At 34.8% G+C, this 21,517-nt stretch overlaps 2 protein-coding genes across 9 annotated transcripts in view; both read left to right on the top strand.

The window, feature by feature from the left end:
- The window catches only part of JAKMIP1 (janus kinase and microtubule interacting protein 1), a 128,936-nt gene that overhangs the window by 75,527 nt on the left and 31,892 nt on the right, over positions 1–21,517 (top strand). For 7 of the 8 annotated variants that reach the window (XM_090139673.1, XM_090139670.1, XM_031588360.2 and 4 more), the window contains 9 exons: positions 2,868–3,077; positions 3,784–3,903; positions 6,014–6,160; positions 6,787–6,927; positions 9,922–9,981; positions 15,449–15,577; positions 16,781–16,909; positions 17,956–18,039; positions 21,099–21,161. In XM_090139673.1, the coding sequence (XP_089995799.1) occupies positions 2,868–3,077; positions 3,784–3,903; positions 6,014–6,160; positions 6,787–6,927; positions 9,922–9,981; positions 15,449–15,577; positions 16,781–16,909; positions 17,956–18,039; positions 21,099–21,161 (1,083 nt within the window). The remainder of the gene's footprint in view (positions 1–2,867; positions 3,078–3,783; positions 3,904–6,013; positions 6,161–6,786; positions 6,928–9,921; positions 9,982–15,448; positions 15,578–16,780; positions 16,910–17,955; positions 18,040–21,098; positions 21,162–21,517) is intronic. The other variant, XM_090139674.1, reaches the window with a different exon arrangement.
- Positions 11,795–14,159, top strand: LOC149918289 (uncharacterized). Its single transcript, XM_090139677.1, has one exon. The coding sequence runs from the start codon at positions 13,792–13,794 to the stop codon at positions 13,927–13,929; it is 138 nt and encodes a 45-aa protein (XP_089995803.1). The 5' UTR covers positions 11,795–13,791; the 3' UTR covers positions 13,930–14,159.

Genomic DNA, 21,517 nt, shown 5'->3' with positions numbered 1-21,517 from the left:
GACATGAAAATGCTTGCCTGCAAACATGGCAAGCTGCTAATAGAAAGAGGATGTGGCAACCTAACATTAGATAAGGGATAAATGGACCATAGTTACTCTGTGCATATTATTGAGAACAAGTGTGAATTTTTTGTTTAATGTAGTAAAAACTAAAGCATTTTAGTCCAGAGGTAGGAGCTTTTGGCTTAAGGAAATAATCACTGGCAGCAGCAGTGATATACACTTCCTGCAGGCAGGAAGATGAATAAGCTTACTATGTAATATGCAAGTCAGAAGAAAGATGGAAAATTTTGGGGTCAGGTATTAGGGTAAATTTAAGAAAAGTGAGGCAGTGATTGGGTTGATGTATTTATATTGAAGACATCAAATGCGTAACTGTTCTCTTCAGGAAAAGAAAGTTATATTGTGAACTAAACAGCTAAAACAATTCAAGGCAGAGGTGTTGTTGCTGCTCTTCTATTCATATCATTCTGGCTGTGTTGAGTTAATTGAGTAAAATTGCTTAGAAATTCCTCTAGTTTGTACTTGTAATAAAATTAGCACTACTGCTGTGTTTTCTGTGTTTATGTATGTGCGTTTATTAATGTAAGAGATGCTCTGCTGTGTGTCTCTAACTTAAGTTATAGGTCCCCAAATAGAAAGAGGTCTGTAGTAGTGAATATTATATTATCAATATATCAGTAATTTTTCTATTTGAAACATTTTTTCTTAGTTTCACCACATATAGATTTCTTAGATGTAGATTTGGACTAAGAAGTCCAAAGTGGACTCTGCCTTCTTCCTTGCCTTTCCCTAGCCCTACCCCAAAGCTCCATCATGCAATTTTGTTCCGATGTGTTTGATCTTTATGGATGGAAGCATGTGGAAGGGTGACTTGGGTGCAGTGTCACTGACGATACACTTCAAAAGATCTGTTCTGCCACAGTTCATCAAATAGCAGTCTGTACTGCAATTTTTCCATTTTTTTTTCTTCCAACTTAAACACCTGCATCATTCCATTTAGCATTTGAGTTGTGAGAATATCAAGAGTACGAAATGTGTTACTAATTGGGTGACTATAATCTATGCTGCCTACATAATGTTTGTTCTTCCTTGTGAAGCGTATGCCTCACGTAGTCAAACTTCTGTTCCATTTATTTCAGAATGAACACCTGTGTAACAGTGAGCCAAACCTTGTCCACAGTATTTAGTTACATGACATTTTTTCCTCTGAAGGGAGACCCGTGACAGATCAGTGTGCATGATAGATAGCATTCAGTGAATGAGGCAGCTGCTTAATTTTTGTCATTGCTGTTCACTGCACAGTCCTTCTGAAACCCTGCATGTCGCAAATTCTTCCATTAATAAAAACTGCATACTTGTCCTGGAAGTTCTTTTTGATATAATTAAAGTGACACAAATCTGAATTAACTTACTGGAATATATTAACCCCATTTATTGGACGAGGAACTGAGATATTTCTGGCCTCCCCAGATCAGGAAGGAAATCTACATTAGAACAAATAATTGCAATTTATGAGCAGTCCAGACCAGTTTATTCACTTCAAATCTGCTGATTATTTTAAATCACATTTTAATTGGCATAATCAAGCTATCCCTTGCCATACAGATCCTGAACGGAAACTAATTTCACATGCTTTATAGACTGTGAAAAGAGTAAGATGAGAATACTGAAGAAGTTATATCTGATCACATAATCCAATTGCGTTAATCTTGTACAGCACACAGACTGTCAAACCTCACTATACGTCTTATTTCTAACATTTTCTTTGTATTTTTGGGGGAGGGTGAAGTGGTAGGGTTGAAACTTGGCTGAAGGACTTATATAGGTATAGGACTATAACAAATAATAAAGTAACAGTAATAAACAATACAGTTTGTGATTTTTTTTTTTCTCTTTATGTGAGGCTATAATGCTCTTTCAAAATTCTGTGAGTTAGATAGCCAAGAAAATGACTTTGTAGACTAAAGGAGATGGTACAATTCTAATAAATATATAATTAATGGTTAATATTCTTGTTAGGAAAATGGTTTCTATAGTAACTGCTGCAGATTGTCACTTCCTCTGGCTTTTGGAATACTACCAAAATGCATGTAACACTGATGATGTGAGGGACAAATCCTATGAGAGCTGCAACAGATCCCTGCTAGCAGTATGCTTTATTTGGTATCGAGGTGAATGAACAAAACAGTTCAATATCCATAGATGCTGTTTAAAGACAAGTTCTCCCTACTATTTATTCTAAAGCTCTGCATGCATTTGCTCTTTTCCTTCCAGCTGGAGACTAGCAAAGGCACACAAAATGCTTAGGCATACTTAAGGATTTAAGTTGAAACGTGATTGTGTGTCTGTTCACTGATCTTAAAAACTCTCTGAAGAGATTCACTGTGTGTAATTTTTCACTAATAGAGAGAGAGTCAACGTGGGCAATTGTGTATTGCTTAAATTTCAAAACAAAGCTTATGTGAGTTTTAAGGGGTCTGCTCCTCTAACTTTGTGTTAGCCATGTGTTGCTTCTCTGGAACATGGTGAAGGGAGATTTTTCTTTAGCTTATTGAAGTGTGTATTTGCAAGTGAAATGGACAATCTCAGGGGCCATATATTTTGTTTCAGTGTATGTCTGCATCTATTTTTGTTTTCCACTTGAACTGAGACTGTATCCGGCATGCTCATTGTCAAGTGAGAGCTGCAACTTTTTTAAGGGGAGGGGAAAATGCTTCAGAGGAGAGAGATTTTTCTTTTTAGCAGCCACTCTGGTATTACTCTGAGAGAAAAAGAACTTCTTTTTTTTGCAGGTTTATGGATATGTATGCAGCACGTCCATACTTGAGGATTTATAGAAACTTCCTTGCTATATTTCTTTCCAGATGGATGAAATCAAAGGCAAAGATAGAGTGATTCTGGCTCTGGAAAAAGACCTTGGCATCCAGGCAGGACATACACAGAAACTCCTCCTTCAGAAAGAAGCTTTGGATGAGCAGCTCGTCCAAGTGAAGGAGGCAGAGAGGTACCACAGCAGCCCCAAGAGAGAACTTCCTGCAGGAGTGGGAGACATCACCGAGTTGATGGGAAGCCCGGTAAGAAAATCCTGTCTCCTTTAAATGGCTAGCACAGGACAACTACTGCCTATGTATTCACACTGATTTTGTGGTTACTTACAAAACACTAGAATGCCTGATTCATAAATGGTCTTGAACTGCATGTAGCGTTTGGCTTGTGAGTGAGAAAATCCTTGGAGCTCTTTGGTTTCAAAGAATGTTGAAAAATAGGTGAACGCAGAACTTTTAGAGCCTACATGATGAGCTTCAACCATGAACTTACTTGTTATCTGTGATTAAAAACAGCCTTTCTTTGTCTAGAACCCCTTTATTTTTCTAGAGTTAGTTATTTCATAATTTCAGAAATTATATACCATCCTTTTCCAAAACTGTTCCAAGTGCTTTTAGCGTATGTAATACGCACTAGATTTCTTCTAGATAATGGTTTTAAATCATGCTAGAATTTACAAGTCATGAATGAATTATTTATATCTAGCTTTTTTTCTTTAATATTGTTAACTCTTTACATACATCAGTCAAGTAGGCCCATTTCAGGTAAGGTATCGTGTAGCATTTACACAGGATGTTGCTGTTTAGTTTTTCAGTTAATTAAAATAAGTTTTCCAAACACTGATGTAAGAGTCTACTTTAGATTTATACAATCTACTTGCTAAACCATGATATTACATTTATGGATTGTCTTTTCAAAGATAATTTTATATATCTATATGTCTTTGATGCAAAGGAGCAGCATTTGGATGAACGAGATGTGAGGAGATTTCAGTTGAAAATCGCTGAACTGAATGCTATGATAAGGAAGCTGGAAGACAGAAATACTCTCTTAGCAGATGAAAGAAATGAACTGGTAAATTAATTAGTAATAACACAGATGGTGACTGGGAGGACATTTTTTATGGTAAATGAATTAATGCTAAAAAGTCAGTGTTATAAATAATTTATAAATTAGACCTGGTTGGACACAATCAATTATACATAAAGATAAGAGATTTTTCTATGGATATTTACTTTGTCACCATAGACAGGGATGGAATCTCTTTTGTTTCAGAGAAATAAAGCTTTATATATGTATTTTGGGGTCATCGTAACTGAATTGACTGTTAGCTTTCCTGTGGCACTGTCTGATGATGTTGTGTAAAACAAGCATAATCCACGCCCTTAAATTACTGTATTAATCTTTGTAATAGACAAATTCAACAATAGTTTTGTGACATGCTTATGCTAGCTGAGAGTTAAAAAGTGTTTTTCTTCTGGAGATGCGAAATCTGCTCTTTTCTCAAGGGAAGTCTCTTAAGGAGGTGAAACTATCCTAGGAGAATAATAGTAACTTATTAAAGAAAGGATATGAATTTTAAGAATGAATTCTATTAGCTGCATTGCTACTTAATTGCTTGTAATGAGATTAATGGGAAAACTCCCATGGACTGTGAAACTGAGTTTTAACAATAAACTTTTTTGTATTTGTTCTGTTATAACGCACTATTCCTAAAGGCAGTAGAAAGGACTTTTCATTTTAAGTAGAATTAAGGAGAATTTTTCCTTCACACAACCTGTGTTTCTGATTCAGAAGTAGTGCTATTATGTATGGTGAGGGCACAATTTCTTTCCAGTAGTTTGAGTGCAGCATTGACCTGTTCTTACTCTCTTTGTCAGACTTAGTTTTTCATATTGAGATCAGAGGGATTTATTTTATGATAAAGGGACTTAATTTAGTTGTGATAACTTGATGATTATCAAAACTAATTTTTGAAACATTCTTGTCCGAAGTCTTGGCTGAATCTAGATTAGTGAAGTTAATTCAACCATAATATAGTAAAACTGGATGATTTGAGAGTATAATTGTGAATTTTAAAAGAACAACATAAAACAAACAACTCCCTCCCCCTTCTCTACCCCCCCCCCCCCCAAACAGCTATGTAAGAGCTTTTTAACCTGGATACTGTTAGCAATTTTCACTACTTTGCCTAGATGCTGAGTAGTGTGCTTTTTTTTTTGCTTTTTTTTTTTGTTTTGTTTTGTTTTTGCTTTCTTTTTTTTTCTTTTTCTTTTACCAGTACAGTTGCTTTCCTCTACTCTGTACTTACAAAAACATCATGCTTTCTTTCAAGGTTGCATTATGTAAAGACAAGATAATTCAGCCTCCTAATCCTTTCTGTGGACATAAGTCAGTCAAAACATCCCTGAAGAATGCTAAAGTACTGCAACATCTTTACTGCAGTGTCCCTCTAAATGGAAGGCATGTATGACTCAGTCAAAAGCTCTTCTTGATGCTTGACTTTGAGGTTTCAAAACATAGTTTGGAATTTTGTCATATTTTGAGACAATACTACATAAAACTAGTGATATCAATAAGCTCCTGTGATTAAGCACTGTGGAGAAAAAAAAATTAAAGAAAACAACTCAAGAACTAACAAAACAGAAGTGGTGAAATACTGAATACACAAAATTCATGAAAGAGCAGTAATTTGTTTCATTCAGTTGTCTAATATAATAAGACCACAGGAGCAAAACTGAACAGCTTGGAAATGTCAGCAGAATGCTGAGATTGAATCTGTGCCCTCTGGCTGCCTCTTGTATTGCCCTAATTACACGCTAGGTATAGGTTTTGCAAAGTAGAGGAGGAAGTGTTTACTAAAGGGTAGTTAAGTTGGTGAAAGATGATGACCCTATATATATTGGCACACAAGAAGCTTATGAACACCAAGATTAGTTTATCAAGAAATCACTTTTACAGATCTTCATAAATTTTTTGTAAGAAGCAAAATCCAAGGACCAGAGCTATTTCTTATTTGCTTGGACTCTTGTAGTTCTTAGTACAGAAGTCTGTATCAGATGCTACTTAAGAAAAGAACTATACTTTCTAATGAATGGAAAGGGCAAGAGAAAACTCACACATTTATTCTTTCCTAAAACTATATATGAAAGCACAGCTTAGCTTCTTCCTTTGCCATTTGCAGCTGAAACGTTCTCGGGAGACAGAAAGTCAGCTAAAGCCTTTGGTTGAAAAAAATAAGAGGATGAGCAAAAAAAATGATGATATGATGCAGTGCATCCAGAGAATGGAAGAAAAAATTAAAAATCTATCAAGGGAAAATGTAGAATTGGTAAGTAATAATTTCTGATGTCTTGTTATAGGTGAACTCAATTACTTGGAGGTGGAAATGCTTGTGAGGCTTTTTTTCTGATAGGCATTTCAGAGTCTAAACAATGAGATGATATAACTGTCCAACTCAGCCAATGCAGTTGAATATTCACATTCTAAGTACAGAGCGGTATTCCTTTGTGTCATTGAGTTGTATCAGTTTGCCCTCATTAAGGAAAAGGATCATGAGTAGATAAAGATATATTTGGATAGTGTAAATGTACAACTAAAAATCAGCTTTAGAAAACAATGGTGGTTTTTTTTCCTGATTAAAGGCCAAAACAGACTTTGGGACATATACTTAAAGTCTCTACTGTTATAGAACGTCGAGGCTGCTTGTGCTGATTTTTTTTCCAGACTACGTTCTTTGATTCTGTTCTAAAATGTTGTATGTGAAGTACTAACACTAAGGCATATTGGTTATATATTTAGCTGGTAAAAGAGGCCTTATGCTCTGGTGGAATATGCACTGATGGGTCTGAAGAATTCTTGATTGCTACGTCATGCACCAGAATTCTCTCATCTTTACGGAAAGATAATTTAAATATTCTTTGTGTTTAATAACAGATTTTATTTTAACTTTTGTAGAAAGAGAAATTATCTGCACAACCAGTGCTGAAGAGGCACACATCTTTAAATGATCTTAGCAGCACACGGGATGAACAAGAAATTGAATTTCTTCGACTGCAAGTCAAAGAAAAGCAGCATGTTATTGATGATCTCACAGTGGTAATACTTCTCATGTCTGGTACACTCATGTATGCATATACATTGGTAGGCAAGCTGAAGATTGGAGAGCAGTATTTTAACTCCAGTTGTAGTAATGGCATAGAAGTAATTCTTTGGCATTGAACTGTTCTTGTTATTTCCCACGTAGTGAATGAATTTCTTTGCAGTGTGTATGTGTTCATCAATTATGGACTGCTTGTGGAAAGAGGTGCATTCACTTTACTTACAAAACTGAATATCAGCAACTGAAGAACCTGGAGGAAAGAACTTAATAACTGAAACATGTTGGGTATAGATCCTGTTGTAAACCCAACCACTCATTTGACCTAGAATTTCTCCTAAAACAAAGGAACATACAGAACGACTTTAATTCCACCTAATTGAACTGCCCACTCTCTGTTTTTATAGCAAATAGAAATATGTATGATTCATTTAACCAAAGATAGCATATTTTATTTTATTTTGATTGCACAGCTGCTACTCTCTGACTGTGAAAACTACTTAAGATGATGCTCATAGATGTTTGCACTGTTTGGGACTCATTTCAACTGCACAAGAGGTGCTTTATGTTATTTTGGACACTGGGACACACCATTCTGGTGCTGGCAGAAATTATGTACCATCTCTGAGAGACGTGTGCATCTGGAACTCAGACTGTTCTATGGCATCTAAAATAGCACTATGAAAGCTACATAATGATGAAACGAATTTGAGCCCTTTCTGTCTAAATAAGAGATTAAACAACAGAACATTCAAAATAGAAAATAAAAATAGAAGATAACAATTTTAAACAACATGATGTGTTATTACTTGGTCTGGAACTCTATTCTTGGCAGTTTACCTCAGATTTTGACCAAGGATTTCTCTCTGTAATCTTGCCAAAGACATCTGTGTGCATTGCCCAGTGTTGCAGTGTTATGAGCAGTGGGATGTTATCCAGACACCAATGCTGATTCACAGAGAGATGCTTCTTTACCTTCAAAATACAACTCTACAGACATCTCATTACATTAAATTCCCAATGTAAGCAGGTAGAACCTCACCTATATTTCACTGTGAAGTGGATGTGACTCAGTAATTTGAGGAAATATATTGTAACCTAAGTTTGGTCAACTAATATTAACTAGTGTGAAAATAAGATTTAGTGTGAAAATAAGATTAATAAGCATTGCAAAATATGGTCTCATATTTGGTTATTTCGTATCCTATGTACAGATGTTGTTTCGCTGCAGAAATAGGTGAAATTGTAAGCTAGTGTACTGCTTTGCTTGTCAGTACGAACTAATTGATGCTTTGCCTTCAATATGAGTGCAGTGCCATTGTGCTTTTTAGCTGTATTTTCTGGTTCAGTTCCCACCTCAGGAAAAATACAGATGAATCATAAAGAATGACCCACATGTCACATACCTGATTAACACAGAGGTCATCATCTTAATTACAGCTGAGTACAATATGATACACACATAAAAGAAAGATAGTCTACAGCAATAAGGCTGTCTGAATTGATTTACACTGTCATTTCCAGAGTATCTTTGATGCTGTTGAAGACCTATCAACTTGAGTTCTCCCATAACCATGGTTTCTTGGCCAGTTCTTAAAAGGAAAACTGTCAGAATAAACTGAGATGCTTACAAAAGACACAAATGATTCAGCAGATAGTTTTTCTTTAATTGGTGTTATTATAGTTCTGGTTACTTGAAGTAATATTACGACAGAAAGTAGATTGAGCAGTCTTACACAAGATAAGAAACAGAAAAAAAATCAGGGTATTTAGGAAGTGTTTGTTTAATTCTGTGGAGGTGGAAGAGGAAAGAGAAGGAAATAGAGAAAGAATATCTCATTTCTCCAATAATTTGAACAGCAGCCTGGGATGCAGGAGACCTGTTGTTAAAGCAGGGACTGTGCCTTAACTCCCTCTCTGAGAAGTGAACATTGTTTTTCTACATCTTCTAAAATGTAGCTGTGTGTTTACAGCTTTAACTTGATACATTATATTTTCCTATACTGTGAGATATCTTCAGTCTACCTTGGCAGTCATTACTTTCCTGTATTTTGAAAGCCAGGTGTATGAAAGGTGCTATAAAAAATTTCTGAATTATTTCTTTTTTTCCAAAACTTCTTTTTTGAAACAGTGTACTTACAAAATGAATTATTTTATTTTGATTTCTACTTGGAGCTTCTCATTCAGTTTCTGAACTGAATGTATAATGAATAACTCTGAAAAGAAAAATATACTGTGAGCAGTGACTGCTAGAGATGAACTTGCAGCTGCTATTATTCTTTTAAAAGTAGAAACGTTTCAAAGATGTAAAGCTAGATAGATCACCTGCTGTCACCTTCCCTTCCCCCTTTCCACATTCTCTGAATTTTTTACATTCATTTTGAATTTTTAAATTCAAGGCAACGTTCTTGTGTTTGGATGTTTGTAAACCCAGTATTTTTCATAACATAGTAAAGTATGATATCGTTCCATGGCCATGTTAAAAACTAGATGTAGGCTAAGGCCTGATTTCTCTTGATGAGAAAATGCCTTTGCATTTGAGAATTTTGCCAATTTATTCCTATAAATTACACATAACTCTATCTGGCTGAGATTCATTTTTGCCTACCAACATGCATCTTCAGGATGACTGAACGTTGGAATGAGAAAGATAATTCTGGTTCCATAGTGAGCCTTTTGGTAAAGGTGTCAAAAGAACTGCCAGAAATCTGTGCCCAATATTTAGCAAAGCCTTTTCTTGCCAACTTCCAATCAAGCGTGTAAAGTGTGTGGCTGAATGTTTATTTGCTAAAGGGATACAACTGCAGTACAGTGTGGTGTGACACCAACATGGTGTAGTCTGAGAGAATAAAGACATTGTCTTTGTGTTGGCTTTACCTCAGCTTTCAAGAAACTTGTTAAATTTCTTTGTGTTAAACATATCTATCTATCTATCTATCTATCTATCCATATTTCAGAAAAAATCTACACCAAAATGTTATCTTTTCTTTTAGGAAAGGGAACGACTATTGCGATCTAAAAAACAGAAGAAGAAAATTCTGAAGCCTCAAAAGGTGAGCAAACCTTCATTTTCTGCGCATTCTGGTTGTTGTGAATAGCAGATATTTCAAATACTACCTGAAATTAGAGCTCTATTTAAATTAATGGTAAGATTTCATATAACTCTCCTGTTTTCTCTTGTAGTTATTTATTAACTATTTCCTAAGGATAATGTAGGAGCTCTAAGATTTGAACTGTGTTTAAGCTTGTTTTTGATGCATAAAAAATCACATTTTTAGCCACTGTGACCTACATGTTCAAGTGGCTTGAGGCCTACATGATATAATGATTTGAAGTGTAATTTTACAGAAAATACACCCCTTTAAAGTACTTGCAGATAGTTATTGCTTAATCACAACTGAAAACTTTAGCTCATGCTGGGGATGAAATGATATTTCTGTAGATAAAAATAGAAAAAAAAAAAACTATTTTTCTCTAGTAACTTCTTTGATCTAGAGTGCAAAGAGAAAAAAATAGCATTCAGAAATTGAAAATTTTGTTTTGGACTGTGCCTTCAGTGCTTATTTTAATGTGTTTTAAAGTAATTGGTTTTGCTGAATACTGTTTTATTTTTGCAAAGCTGAACATTAACAGCCTGGAGCATGTGAGGGAAGGAGAATGGGATAGGAGGGAGAAAATGGAAGTGAAGAGTGGAGAGGTTATTATCAGGTATATGACAGTATAAGATGCATGCTTTTGTAAATGAGTATTACACTAGTTGTCAGTGTTCAGCATCATGTACTTCTGATGACCTCCAGGTGGTGCATTTTTATAGCTCTGCGTTCTGTTATATGTATTCTGAAAGAATTATCCCTTCCTGTTCTCTGTGTTGGTGATAATTCTTCAAGTGATACTTCTAATAGTGATGTGTCTTTGTCATATAAAGAAAGAATATGATGATAAATCTTGCATATCTTCTACTTTTAGGCAATGTAAGTCTGATAGAGGCCGAATGTATTTATAGTAAGCTGAACTATTTTTGCTATTGTTGTACTGTACCCAGAAGTTTGTCTGTTGTGAACAATTTTAAAATAGGACTTTATGCATATGATGGGTTGCTCTGAAAGTAATGCATCCCATCTTATTATGGTGGCCTGAAATGTCAGAGGCAGATGGTGGTATGGCAGTAGAGGGTGGACCTTCCTACCAATATTCCATTACATTTTGTTGCCATGTGACTGATGACAGCAGAGGGGCAGTCTGACAAAATGGTGCCTGATACAGAAGTGTGGATGAAGCAAAGGTGTGAAACTGAATTCTTCCACAAGGATAAATTTATTATGTGCCATTGAATATTATGTGTGATTTTGGTAATGATGGCTGCTTTTGTGTGAAGGCACAGCTAATCTGTCATTATATCTTAGTATCAGATCAAGTAAGTTAGTTTGCTCTTTTGCTGTACAGTTTAAGATGAAATTGTTATTCCTCACTCTCAGATTCTCCATAGAAATATACTGAGTTACAGCTGGAGTTGAGATTTTAACAGAAATAAAAATAATAAATCTCCAAAATCTATAAAACCCACCACCAGCAAAAAACCCAGCCCTTCTCCCTCTCCACCGTCCAAAACTGCCTAATGTCCAACTGTCTTCTTTCACTTTGTACGTTGAGGCTATTGCCAAATAATAATATACTTGTAGATGCATTTTAACATTCCATTCCCTGTTTTTTTTAATCATGGTTATAAGCCAAATAAATTTTGTTTTGTTACACTGTTATTATACAGGGGCAGCATAGCTTGAATCTACATAGGCAACTATATTGAAAAGCTTTAAAATCTAAAGCATTTAAAATCTTCTCAAAGTTCTTCTGTGAAATGTGCTTTGTCTTAGTTGTGCCTGAGTAGCTTTTTAGTTTAGCAGGAATTGCAAAAAGTTAGCTCAGGTCAGGAGTTTCTTTTTTTTTTTCCCTTGCAGATCACATTTCATGAAGGGAGAATCAAAACAGTTTGAGAGTCTAGTTAGGTGCTAAATAAAGAAAGATAAATCAAAATCCTCAAGGCTAAGTAAATTTCCTGCTCCTTTTTACTTACTAGAACAGATTACCCAGATGTCCTGTGGGGATTGTACTGTCTCAATTTTTACAGCCTGTGTCAGTAATTGAGTTGAAAATTGTAAAATTCATCAAATCAAATGCTATGTCAGAAGTCACTAACAGTGGTGAGATATAGACATCTCGCTCTGAGTGTACCTTACAGAGCAGTAATGTTTTGATTGTTCTCCTCTGGAAGCAGGTACCTAAACAGGCCATGTGAATTTTGTCTTGAAAATATCTACTTCTCTCAAAGGATTTTAAATGCAGTCTAGGATGAGCTACTTTCTATAGAGACATGAACAGTGCAAGTGTACTTCAGTCTATGATCCGTGTGAGATTTTTATATCCTACAGATGATAACCTATATATAGCAGTAGAAGAAATTATGACTGTATCTGTCCTACCAACCACTCAGAAGGAGAAATTACTGATGTAAATTTTTGGCTTTGCTTTTCTAAGATTTGTTAAATGTGAAATTATCATTGGCACCAATAAATTACCAGGTTTGGCTATTGGAGTTGGATCTGTTTCCAGAGCTGTAACTCTCCTTGATAATGTGGAAAAGGAAATAAGTGATGACAATTAAGTTTCATGATTCTGGTCAAATAAGCTTATATTAGAATGTGTAGAAGGTTCATTTATTTTTTTCTAATAACCAGGAACTAAGTGCACAGGTGGGATACTATGAAGGTGATGATGCACTGGCACAAGCTGCCCATAGAATCTGTGGATACCCCATCCCCATGAGACTTTTTGCAACCTGGTCTAGTGGTTGGCAATCCTGCCCATGGCAGGGTATTGAAACTGGATGGTCTTCAAGCTTCCTTCCAACCTAAGCCACTCCATGATTCCATGATTCTCTTTTACTCCTGTACTCTTGCAGTTTTTCCTTAAAAGGGTACTCTTATAATCTAGCTTCCTTAATTTTCATGATATTCTGATAAGATACTGTCCAGTACGTGAAAGTTTCTAGTATTTTCCTAACAGCTATTCCTGCTAGGTAGAACAAAATCCATGGCATACCTTTGTTGGTCTTTAAGATTTGTGTGAATGATCTGTCAAGGCTAATCCGATAGCCTTTGTAGCCCTGTTGTGGCTAAATAATGTTGTTCAGCTGCAAAGCTTTTGAAAGTACGAAGGATTTAAATATTTCATTTTACAATTATATATCTATGTTATTTCTGGAGTACTGTAAGCGCACTAGGTTACTGTTGCTAGTGTAGCTTTAACTGAGATCTCTTGCAATTACCAAGGGACGTAGGTGTCCATAGGAGAGAGCGTTGGCAACCAGCTCAGGTGCCCCTGAGGAAAGGAGCAGCATAGTGGGATGGGATTTACAATCTCTGTTGATTGTAAGGTGTTTAGAGGAGTGAGTAATATAATGATTGTGGATATTTGAGTACTGTAAGGTATTTTTCGCTGAAGAAGCCTAAGAAAATAGAGATTTTTTTTTTTTTTTTTAAGTTAATGTGTCACTTGTTAGGAGAAAGATGTACCAGGTGTGAATTCTCTTTTCCTTCACTTTTCAAGGTGTTTTCTTTGCCTCCCGCAGCCCTGTTCTGGAATTGATATAACCAAGGAAATCTGGAAAGTGTTGTTTTTTGTTTGTTTGTTTCGCACCCAAAGAATGGAATTCTATGATTTCATGATTGATGATGTTATGCTTTTGAAAATAAAGCATTATTGCTCAGTTTCTTTGGAAACAGCAGGTCTCTACAGACCTGATTTTTTACTTAAACTTTAAAAAATAAACTGTGTTTGCAATAGGGGAAAGCCTGCACTCTGTTGTGATGGAGTTCATATTTCTGGTTTTATATTTTTCTTTTTTTATCTGTCTCTGTGCTTTGGTGTGCCTGTATTTTTCTGGCTGCCAAGAAATGACATATAAGCATGAAGGTAAGAAGTTACTGATTAATTCCTCTGATTGAATTGCAGGGAAATTCATCCCGATAATTTTCATCATGTTAGATTAATTTATTGAAAAACTGGATATTTGACCGTGAAGTGAGACTGCTTTAGGAACCTAGAAATCAGATTACCATAAAAAATGTGAGGGTGTCTTGAAATACGCATACTGAAAGTTTTATGTCTTGTTCTGTAACATTCTAAACTTTTATATTTACTAGTGCTGTGCTCCACTAGGAGCCTTAATACTTGAGTTACAAAGGCCTAATGCATTGTTTTACTTCAAAATTATGGGAAGGAATTGATATAAATTCACATTAAAAATACTTTCTATCAAATATGTGACAGTAATCAGAAGAAATTAGAATTCAAATCAGAATTTTTCAGCAACTGATTTGACTTTTCTGAGTTATGATTTAGAAGTAACAATTGAATACACATATCAATATAAAAGCATAATTTGTTGAGAGCTTCCCTGCTTCTTAAGAAAAGCTTGAATAAATCTTCAATGAAAACCACGTAGTTACCAAAATCCAGTAGGTATTGTACATGTGCACATATTTTTTTCAAGAGCCATTGTGATTCAACTCTTAAGCTATACGTGGAGTCTCCCTAGAAGGCAGCATCTCAGGGAAGTGCCTCTGGCAGTTCTGCTGGGCTCACAGCACTAGGATTGCAGTACTTCCTATGGGACAAACAGAGCAGTAAGGGGCCATTATAGGGTTTTAATACAACAGCTGCACTCCTTTTCCTGTGACTATACCCCACAGTAATGCTAGTGGGTTAGTAGCTTACAAAAATAAGATTGGTTTCTGAACACTGTTCTAAAGTTTTTGGCCACCTGTATAGCATCAGGTTTATCTGTATATCTGTGGATGGAGAGACAGATTTGGAGATGTGACTTCTTTTTTGAGTGCATAGCATCCTTTCTGGAGCTTTTTGTAAAATCAGTTAGTTTATAAGTCAGTTTGAATTATATATTTTTTAATTATTATGTGGTAGTCTTATCTCAAGGAAAGCAATTGCTTAGGACATGGCCTTGAGACTGACTTCAGTAGTGTGAGTCGGATCAGCTGTATGTGAAACAATTATAGAGCTGTTTAGCTAACAGACGATGAGAGCTAGAACTGGTAGACCATGGTAACCTGGTGAGATGGACCGTAGAGGACCAGAGCTGCAGGCTGTAAGTGCAGTGTGTGTATAAATGCAGGCACCAATGTATCCCTCCCAGCTTACTTCTAGGTTACATCTGAATAGATACTGCAGTCCTCCACTGCAAATCTTGTGAATCAGATCTTTATGACTTTGAAAATTGGTATTTATGTTTGTACTAAAGCATTACTTTATTGACGATTTCCCATTACTATTTGGAGTTCTGACAAAGCAAACAGTGATGGAATGGTAACTAATTCAATGGAACAAGAGTTTATGCAGGGGCTGCTTTTCCTCCTGAATGGTCAGAGAAGACCTTAACTGCTGTTTACTGGGTCATTGGGGTTTTCTAGCTGTTTTGCTAATAACTGAGGAAAACTAACTTTTCAGAGGCATGTTGTGGAGACATTTTTTGGATTTGATGAAGAATCCTTAGACTCAGAAACATCATCTATAACTTCATATAACACAGATAAAACAGACAGGACACCAGCAACACCAGAGGAAGATTTGGAAGATGTAAGTAACAGATGATTTGTTCTTAACTTACTAAAATTGGCACAAAGTATAAGAGCAACCATTTTTTCAACTGTTGTGCCACAAGAACAAAAATATTTTTGTGTGAAAGTTTTGGCAGAGAATTGTTTTGTTTTGTTTCAAGTCCAATTTTAAACCCCATAGTCACTGTAATAAAATAAGATTCTGCCCGTTAGATTTGGTTGATACTGAGCTGAGAAACAAAGCATGTTGCTTTGCCAAAACTAGACTTTAGTTTGCCTTTTGACTTTATAATTTGTCCATATTTATACAACCATGATTTTTTTTTCTGTTTTCAAGATACTGAGAGAAGCTTTTGCAATTCATTAAGGCTTGAGTGATTATAGGAGTAAATATCCACTGTCGTGTTTTGTCTGAGCTCTGTGACACACACTGCAGTTGGCCTGCTTCAAAAGATTGCAGAGCTGAGGACAAAGCGTGAATTAAATACTCATTCATCTTTCTATCCTGTTTGATAACTTATGACTTACATTATTCACTTGTAATGGGCTTCCTACTTTTCTAGCTTTAATATCTAGTAATATTTTAATCTCTTTTCCTTGCAGCCTGACTTCCAGGAGCAAAAATTAAAGAACTTTTCTTGCCCTCAGCATTATAGAAAAGATCTTGAAATTGTTGATATCAGTTTTTCAAAATTCTAAGCAAATTCAGACATTAATATTACTCACTGCAAAAAAAAAAAAAAAAAAAAAAAAAAAAAAAAAAAAAGATCTTAGTTCTATTGAGATGAAACTTCTGTGGTAGTGTGCTTGTGCTGGTAAAGTGCTTTATGCTGACATGGTAGAGACAAAGAGTAATGGAGTGATGGGCTGCATGACAAGTAGGATTTATACCTTGTGGCACTGGAGTTGATGAAGAAAAGTGATAAACACAACAATCATGGTTTCTCAGTCAGTTTCTTGAAATTTCTATGTATTACTGCTTTATATAGCAGCTGACACTGTCCTGCAATTTTAAGGTAAATGTAGCTGCTGAGCTCTGCATTTCTCATTCATTTTTAAAACATCTTTTCTTTCATTTCTATTCATGTCATTTTTCTTAAAGCTTTCTTGAAGTTTGAGACTCAGAAGAGTTGTGTTGCTTGTTGTGTCTTTATATATTCAGAAATATAATATGCATTTATTGTTATGTACACAAAAACACCTGTTTTTCCTCTTCACTAAGAGCACACCTAAAGAAGAAGCTGAACTAAGATTCTGCCAGCTAACAAGAGAATATCAAGCTTTGCAAAGAGCATATGCATTGCTTCAAGAACAAGTTGGTGGAACTCTGGATGCAGAGAGAGAAGCAAGGGTAATTATTTTAACTGTAATTTCTTTTACCTCTGAAATATTTGAAAAAGCTGAAAAAATTTTGCATAGCAGGATATGGTAGCATTATTACAGCTACTGTTAAATTTCAATTTCAGAGGCACCGATGTACTCAAAAATTGTGAGACCATTGCATATTGTCTCTGCCTTCATGGGAAGGAAAGCAATGATATGAATATTTTTGTTCTAGCTTTTTAAAATTATCTTTTACAAAATGATTGCTCCTTCTTGTTAATGACATTTTTGAGGGAGTTGAAGGTTTTCAGAAGGTAGCTTTTTGCATGGTTAATTTTGCAAGGCACACTGTTCTGATGTGATGAATATTTCCTTCTACTTTTGGATGAGGCTTAAGGTAAACAACAAGGACCTAAAGATGCAGAAGAAAATCCTTATGGAAATTTTTGAACTTAGGTGAAAAAGTAGCTGAAGTTGGATAGGAAGAATAATTGTAGTAGCTCAAGGATCCTCAGTTACTGAGAATCTCCAGAGATTTTTCCTTTTGTACATCTTTTGTTTATTTACTTGTATGATTCAGTCCCTTTTAGGACATCTCTGAACATGGCGGGTAGATGGTTTAGGAATTGTTTAGAAAAAAGAAAATGCAGTGGTGTATGCAATGAAAGTGTAAATGCATTATTTTGGGTCAATGTGCTTCATTTTCATATAGCTCTTGAAATTGTTTAACTCTTAGGAGCTTATTCAGTGCTTACTGCAATTGTCTTGCACTTTTTTCCTTGTCTTTCACTTTTTCCATGAACAGCTTCCTACGAAGAAGTATTTCAGTACCTAACATTATTTTTTTTCTGAGAAGAGCTTGATCACAGAATATGTATAGACTAGAGATGACATAGGCTACGAATGAAAAATACTCTTAAACTGATGGCTTTAAATATTTTTTGAGCATAAACTCAAAAGCATTTGTTTTAATAGGAAGCATTAAAAGCTGATTAGATGATCCAAAAGAGAGTTAATTTGATTCCATATGTGATTAAATATAGACTTTATAATACAATTTTCTTTTTTCCTCAGACTCGTGAACAACTGCAAACTGATCTTCTCCGATGTCAGGCAAAAATTGAGGACCTGGAGAAAGCACTAATTGAGAAAGGCCAGGTAAAAGGCTCTCTTAATGTCCTCTACAACATCATTTTCTCTCTTGCATGCAGTGGTGCCCTTGCCATCTTCGTTGCTTGCTGGTGTGTTAGTGTGTCCGATGCAGTTTAATTACTACTGCAGCAGTGGATTATTTAAAGGAAAATGGTATTTATGGTGACCACCAAATATTCATTTTTTAACACATAATACAGTCAGTGTAATGCAGAATTATCCACATATACATGCATTCTAAATTCTGTTCCTACTGTCATTCAGTGTAGTTTTCTCTCTTTTCTGTTTTGTCTTTGGTATAAATTCCAACAAGATGAGTAGTCTGTATCATAGAATATTTTGGTGTGTAACACAGGAAAACATAGGAGAAAAATTTTTTTAGCTTCCCTATATTCTGGAGCAATAAACTGCTGAGTTTATCTAGCCACTGGAAGCCACTTGCTGTGTAAACTCTTCTGAGCTTCATTTCTCGGAGGACACAACTACTTTCAAATTGCCATAACGTCACACAGAGTAAAATTAAGCTTCTGTATACCTTGTAAATAACTGCAAAGATCTGGCTACTGATGCATATTTAATAATATTTAGGATAGTCAGGAAGACTGATAAGAGAGTGAATGGTGGATTTAAAAGATGTTCAGATGCATAAGTGCTAGAACACACTGAGAAAATTGGATGTTATTTTATCATTTCTTTATTGTTTAAAATAACAGCTTAAGATTGCTGGCAGTATATGGTAATAAAATTGGGTTATTTATCTGTAGATACACAATTTGAAGACTAATAGTCCTAAAGTACCAAATGAAAGCAACCTACAAATTATGTCAGGTTAACGCTATTGATATCTTTATATTTTCTATATAGTTTATAGTGCTATGTAAGAAAACTTTCTGTAAGTTTCTGTATAAATTTGAATACTTGGGAACCATATTTAAATTGAGGATAAAAACTGATAAAAATTGTTTATGCTCACTTCCATACCAACTGCAATTTGCTTAGTAAATTCTATGTAAGTAAAATATTACTAAGGAATATGTTATCAATATAAAAATGATGACTTGTTGAGGTTTTGGAGGAATAATTGGAACTGAAAACCTCATGAGGATCAACTGCATTTCCATGTGTTGATGATGATGGTGATGTAGGCATATTGCTGTGTAATGGAAAATAATAACAAAATAATTGACCATTACAGTATAAAATGCAAGCAGTATGTATGTAAATATGACAAGTGAAAATGGATACACATGCAAGAAATTACTTCTGAGACTTCTGTTTCTAGAATGGCAGTATGAAAAATATATATCTAGAAATTAGAACTTAGGTAGTTTATTACATTATGGGATTCTTAATCATATTTATGACCTTTTATCGCTTAGTAATCCTGAGAAAGCCAACAGGGGTGTGATAAGGAGCAATACAATAGTATCCCTATGGGGCTAGTTTGTACACTGAGCATTAGATTTTCACAGAAGTTGTCATAGTGTCTTCCTGAGAGCTGAAGAATCTACTTAGTTTTCCTAACTTGTTAGTCCCTATATTCAACAAAATAAATGATTGTGATAATAAACTGACATCTTTGTGCCCTATGTCATTTTTTAAAATTACTTTGTCATCTAGGAGGTCATAATAATGCTGACTACTTGATAAGACTTGTGAAATGTTCACTTGGAGAACCATTCCATAACATATTTTCATAAAGGAAGCAATGAATTAAAAGATTCTAGTGAGTTATCCCAGGATAATTTAGTCTGCTAAACTGTAGGAAACAGAAGCTGTGAAGACTTTATCAGCTCTCTTGATATCAAATTCAGAACAAAAAATTGAAATCTTGTCGTTAAAAAGTAATTTGAATCTTGACGGATTAGTTTTTTAATTTCAAAAATTCTGGACAAATTCAATGTTTTTCAGTACTCATCTTAGTACTGTATTCTTGGTATGTTGCCTTTAACTCCATAACAAAAGAAATTGTTGCATGGTAGTTAAAATGCGCTGGCCCATACTTTTTTACAATTGGGAAAAGGAATAAAGGCTGTAGAGTATGAAACTTGATCACTGTAAGCAGAAAATCAAACTTTAAATTTAAAAAAAGAGAGCGGGTTAAATATTGATTTTTCTTATAGCTGACCTTTCAAGGCTATTTATAGGGCTTGGATAGCCCGATTTCATTATTTTCTACTGCAGTATCAACATGCAAAAACCTTGCTGACAAAAAGTATCAGCCCTAGTACTTTAGAAAATCACTTAGATTTTAAACAAGTTGTCTTTTTTACCTGGAAAATACTATCATAAAGCACAATGAACTAGGTTGTGCAAATACTTTTGTCTATAGTGACTAGAATGAATTTGGATGGCAGAATCCATGAAGTCTGAACATCTAACTTTGTTTCTGTAATCTGGGATATTTGATGAGGTCTGTTAAAGCCACAGAAAAACCTAAAAGCAAAGATCAGCTTTGGAGCAAATGATCAAATAGAAACACAGTTTTCAATTAGAGAATCTGATATTATCACCCTTCCTCCATTGTCTTAAATTTCCTGTCACAAACACTGTGTATTAGCCTGATTCTCACACTTCTAGCAGAGAGCAACTGACTGTATGTCTCTGAAACTAAATTTCATTTGTTTTGTGTAATAATTTTTTATCTTTTTCTCCAGTTGGATTTATGTTATAAAACTCAAAATCAGATGATTTTGCAAGAAAGTTCTCATCTTTTTGCAGTGGAAAAGAAATAGTTTTGAATTAAGCTAAGTTGAATAAATAAATATTTTAAAAATGACAGAATATCATATATATGTGTTTACTCACAGTTACTATATGTAAACCTTTTAAAGTAAATGGATGGAACAAATTAGGAAATGGAAGACTAAGCTTCAGGAAATGAAAAGGAACGTTTATTTTTTCTATAGATCTAGTTTCTATTTATCTTTGGAATGCTTATGATTGCTTTGTTCTTTGTTCATTTCCTTACATGAGTGTGCAATGGTCTGGAATTTTCTAATTGTACTTATTTGTCTTATTCAACAACATATATGTGATCTTTTAAATTTTCTTCTTCCTCATAGGATTCAAAATGGGTAGAAGAGAAGCAGTTGCTAATCAGAACAAATCAGGAGTTACTAGAGAAGGTATATATTCAGAGTCTGGCAATTTCTTTTGCAATATCTGTGCTTTATCATAAAATGAATGGCAAAAGGAAATGAATGTATGTAATATGGGGACATCAACATAAAAATTGCATTCTTTATTTTTCTCCAGAAACAGAAATTCTGATTTTCTCCAATTAAAGTGCTAATACTTATGTATGCTTTGGGAATGGAAACTGCACTTTACTGTGGTACTACACATTGTAAAACCAGTGTGTCTGATCGTTCAAGTTTCTGCCAAAACATAACCGTGGTAATATGAAATGCTTGAATTTTACCAGTTACACAAAGATTCTTATTGCCAGGACCATTCAAACAAAAATTCTAAAATTATCTGC

The sequence above is a fragment of the Phasianus colchicus genome, chromosome 4, assembly GCF_987193195.1.
Source record: "Phasianus colchicus chromosome 4, bPhaCol1.hap1.1, whole genome shotgun sequence".
NCBI classification, from domain to species: Eukaryota; Metazoa; Chordata; class Aves; order Galliformes; family Phasianidae; genus Phasianus; species Phasianus colchicus.
The sequence above is the reverse complement of the archived record's forward strand: the minus strand, read 5'-3'. Positions and strand labels throughout refer to the sequence as shown.

What these genes read in the sequence shown, in the direction of transcription:
- LOC149918289 (XM_090139677.1), top strand. Translation starts at nt 13,792, where the DNA reads ATGGAGTTCATATTTCTGGTTTTATATTTTTCTTTTTTTATCTGTCTC.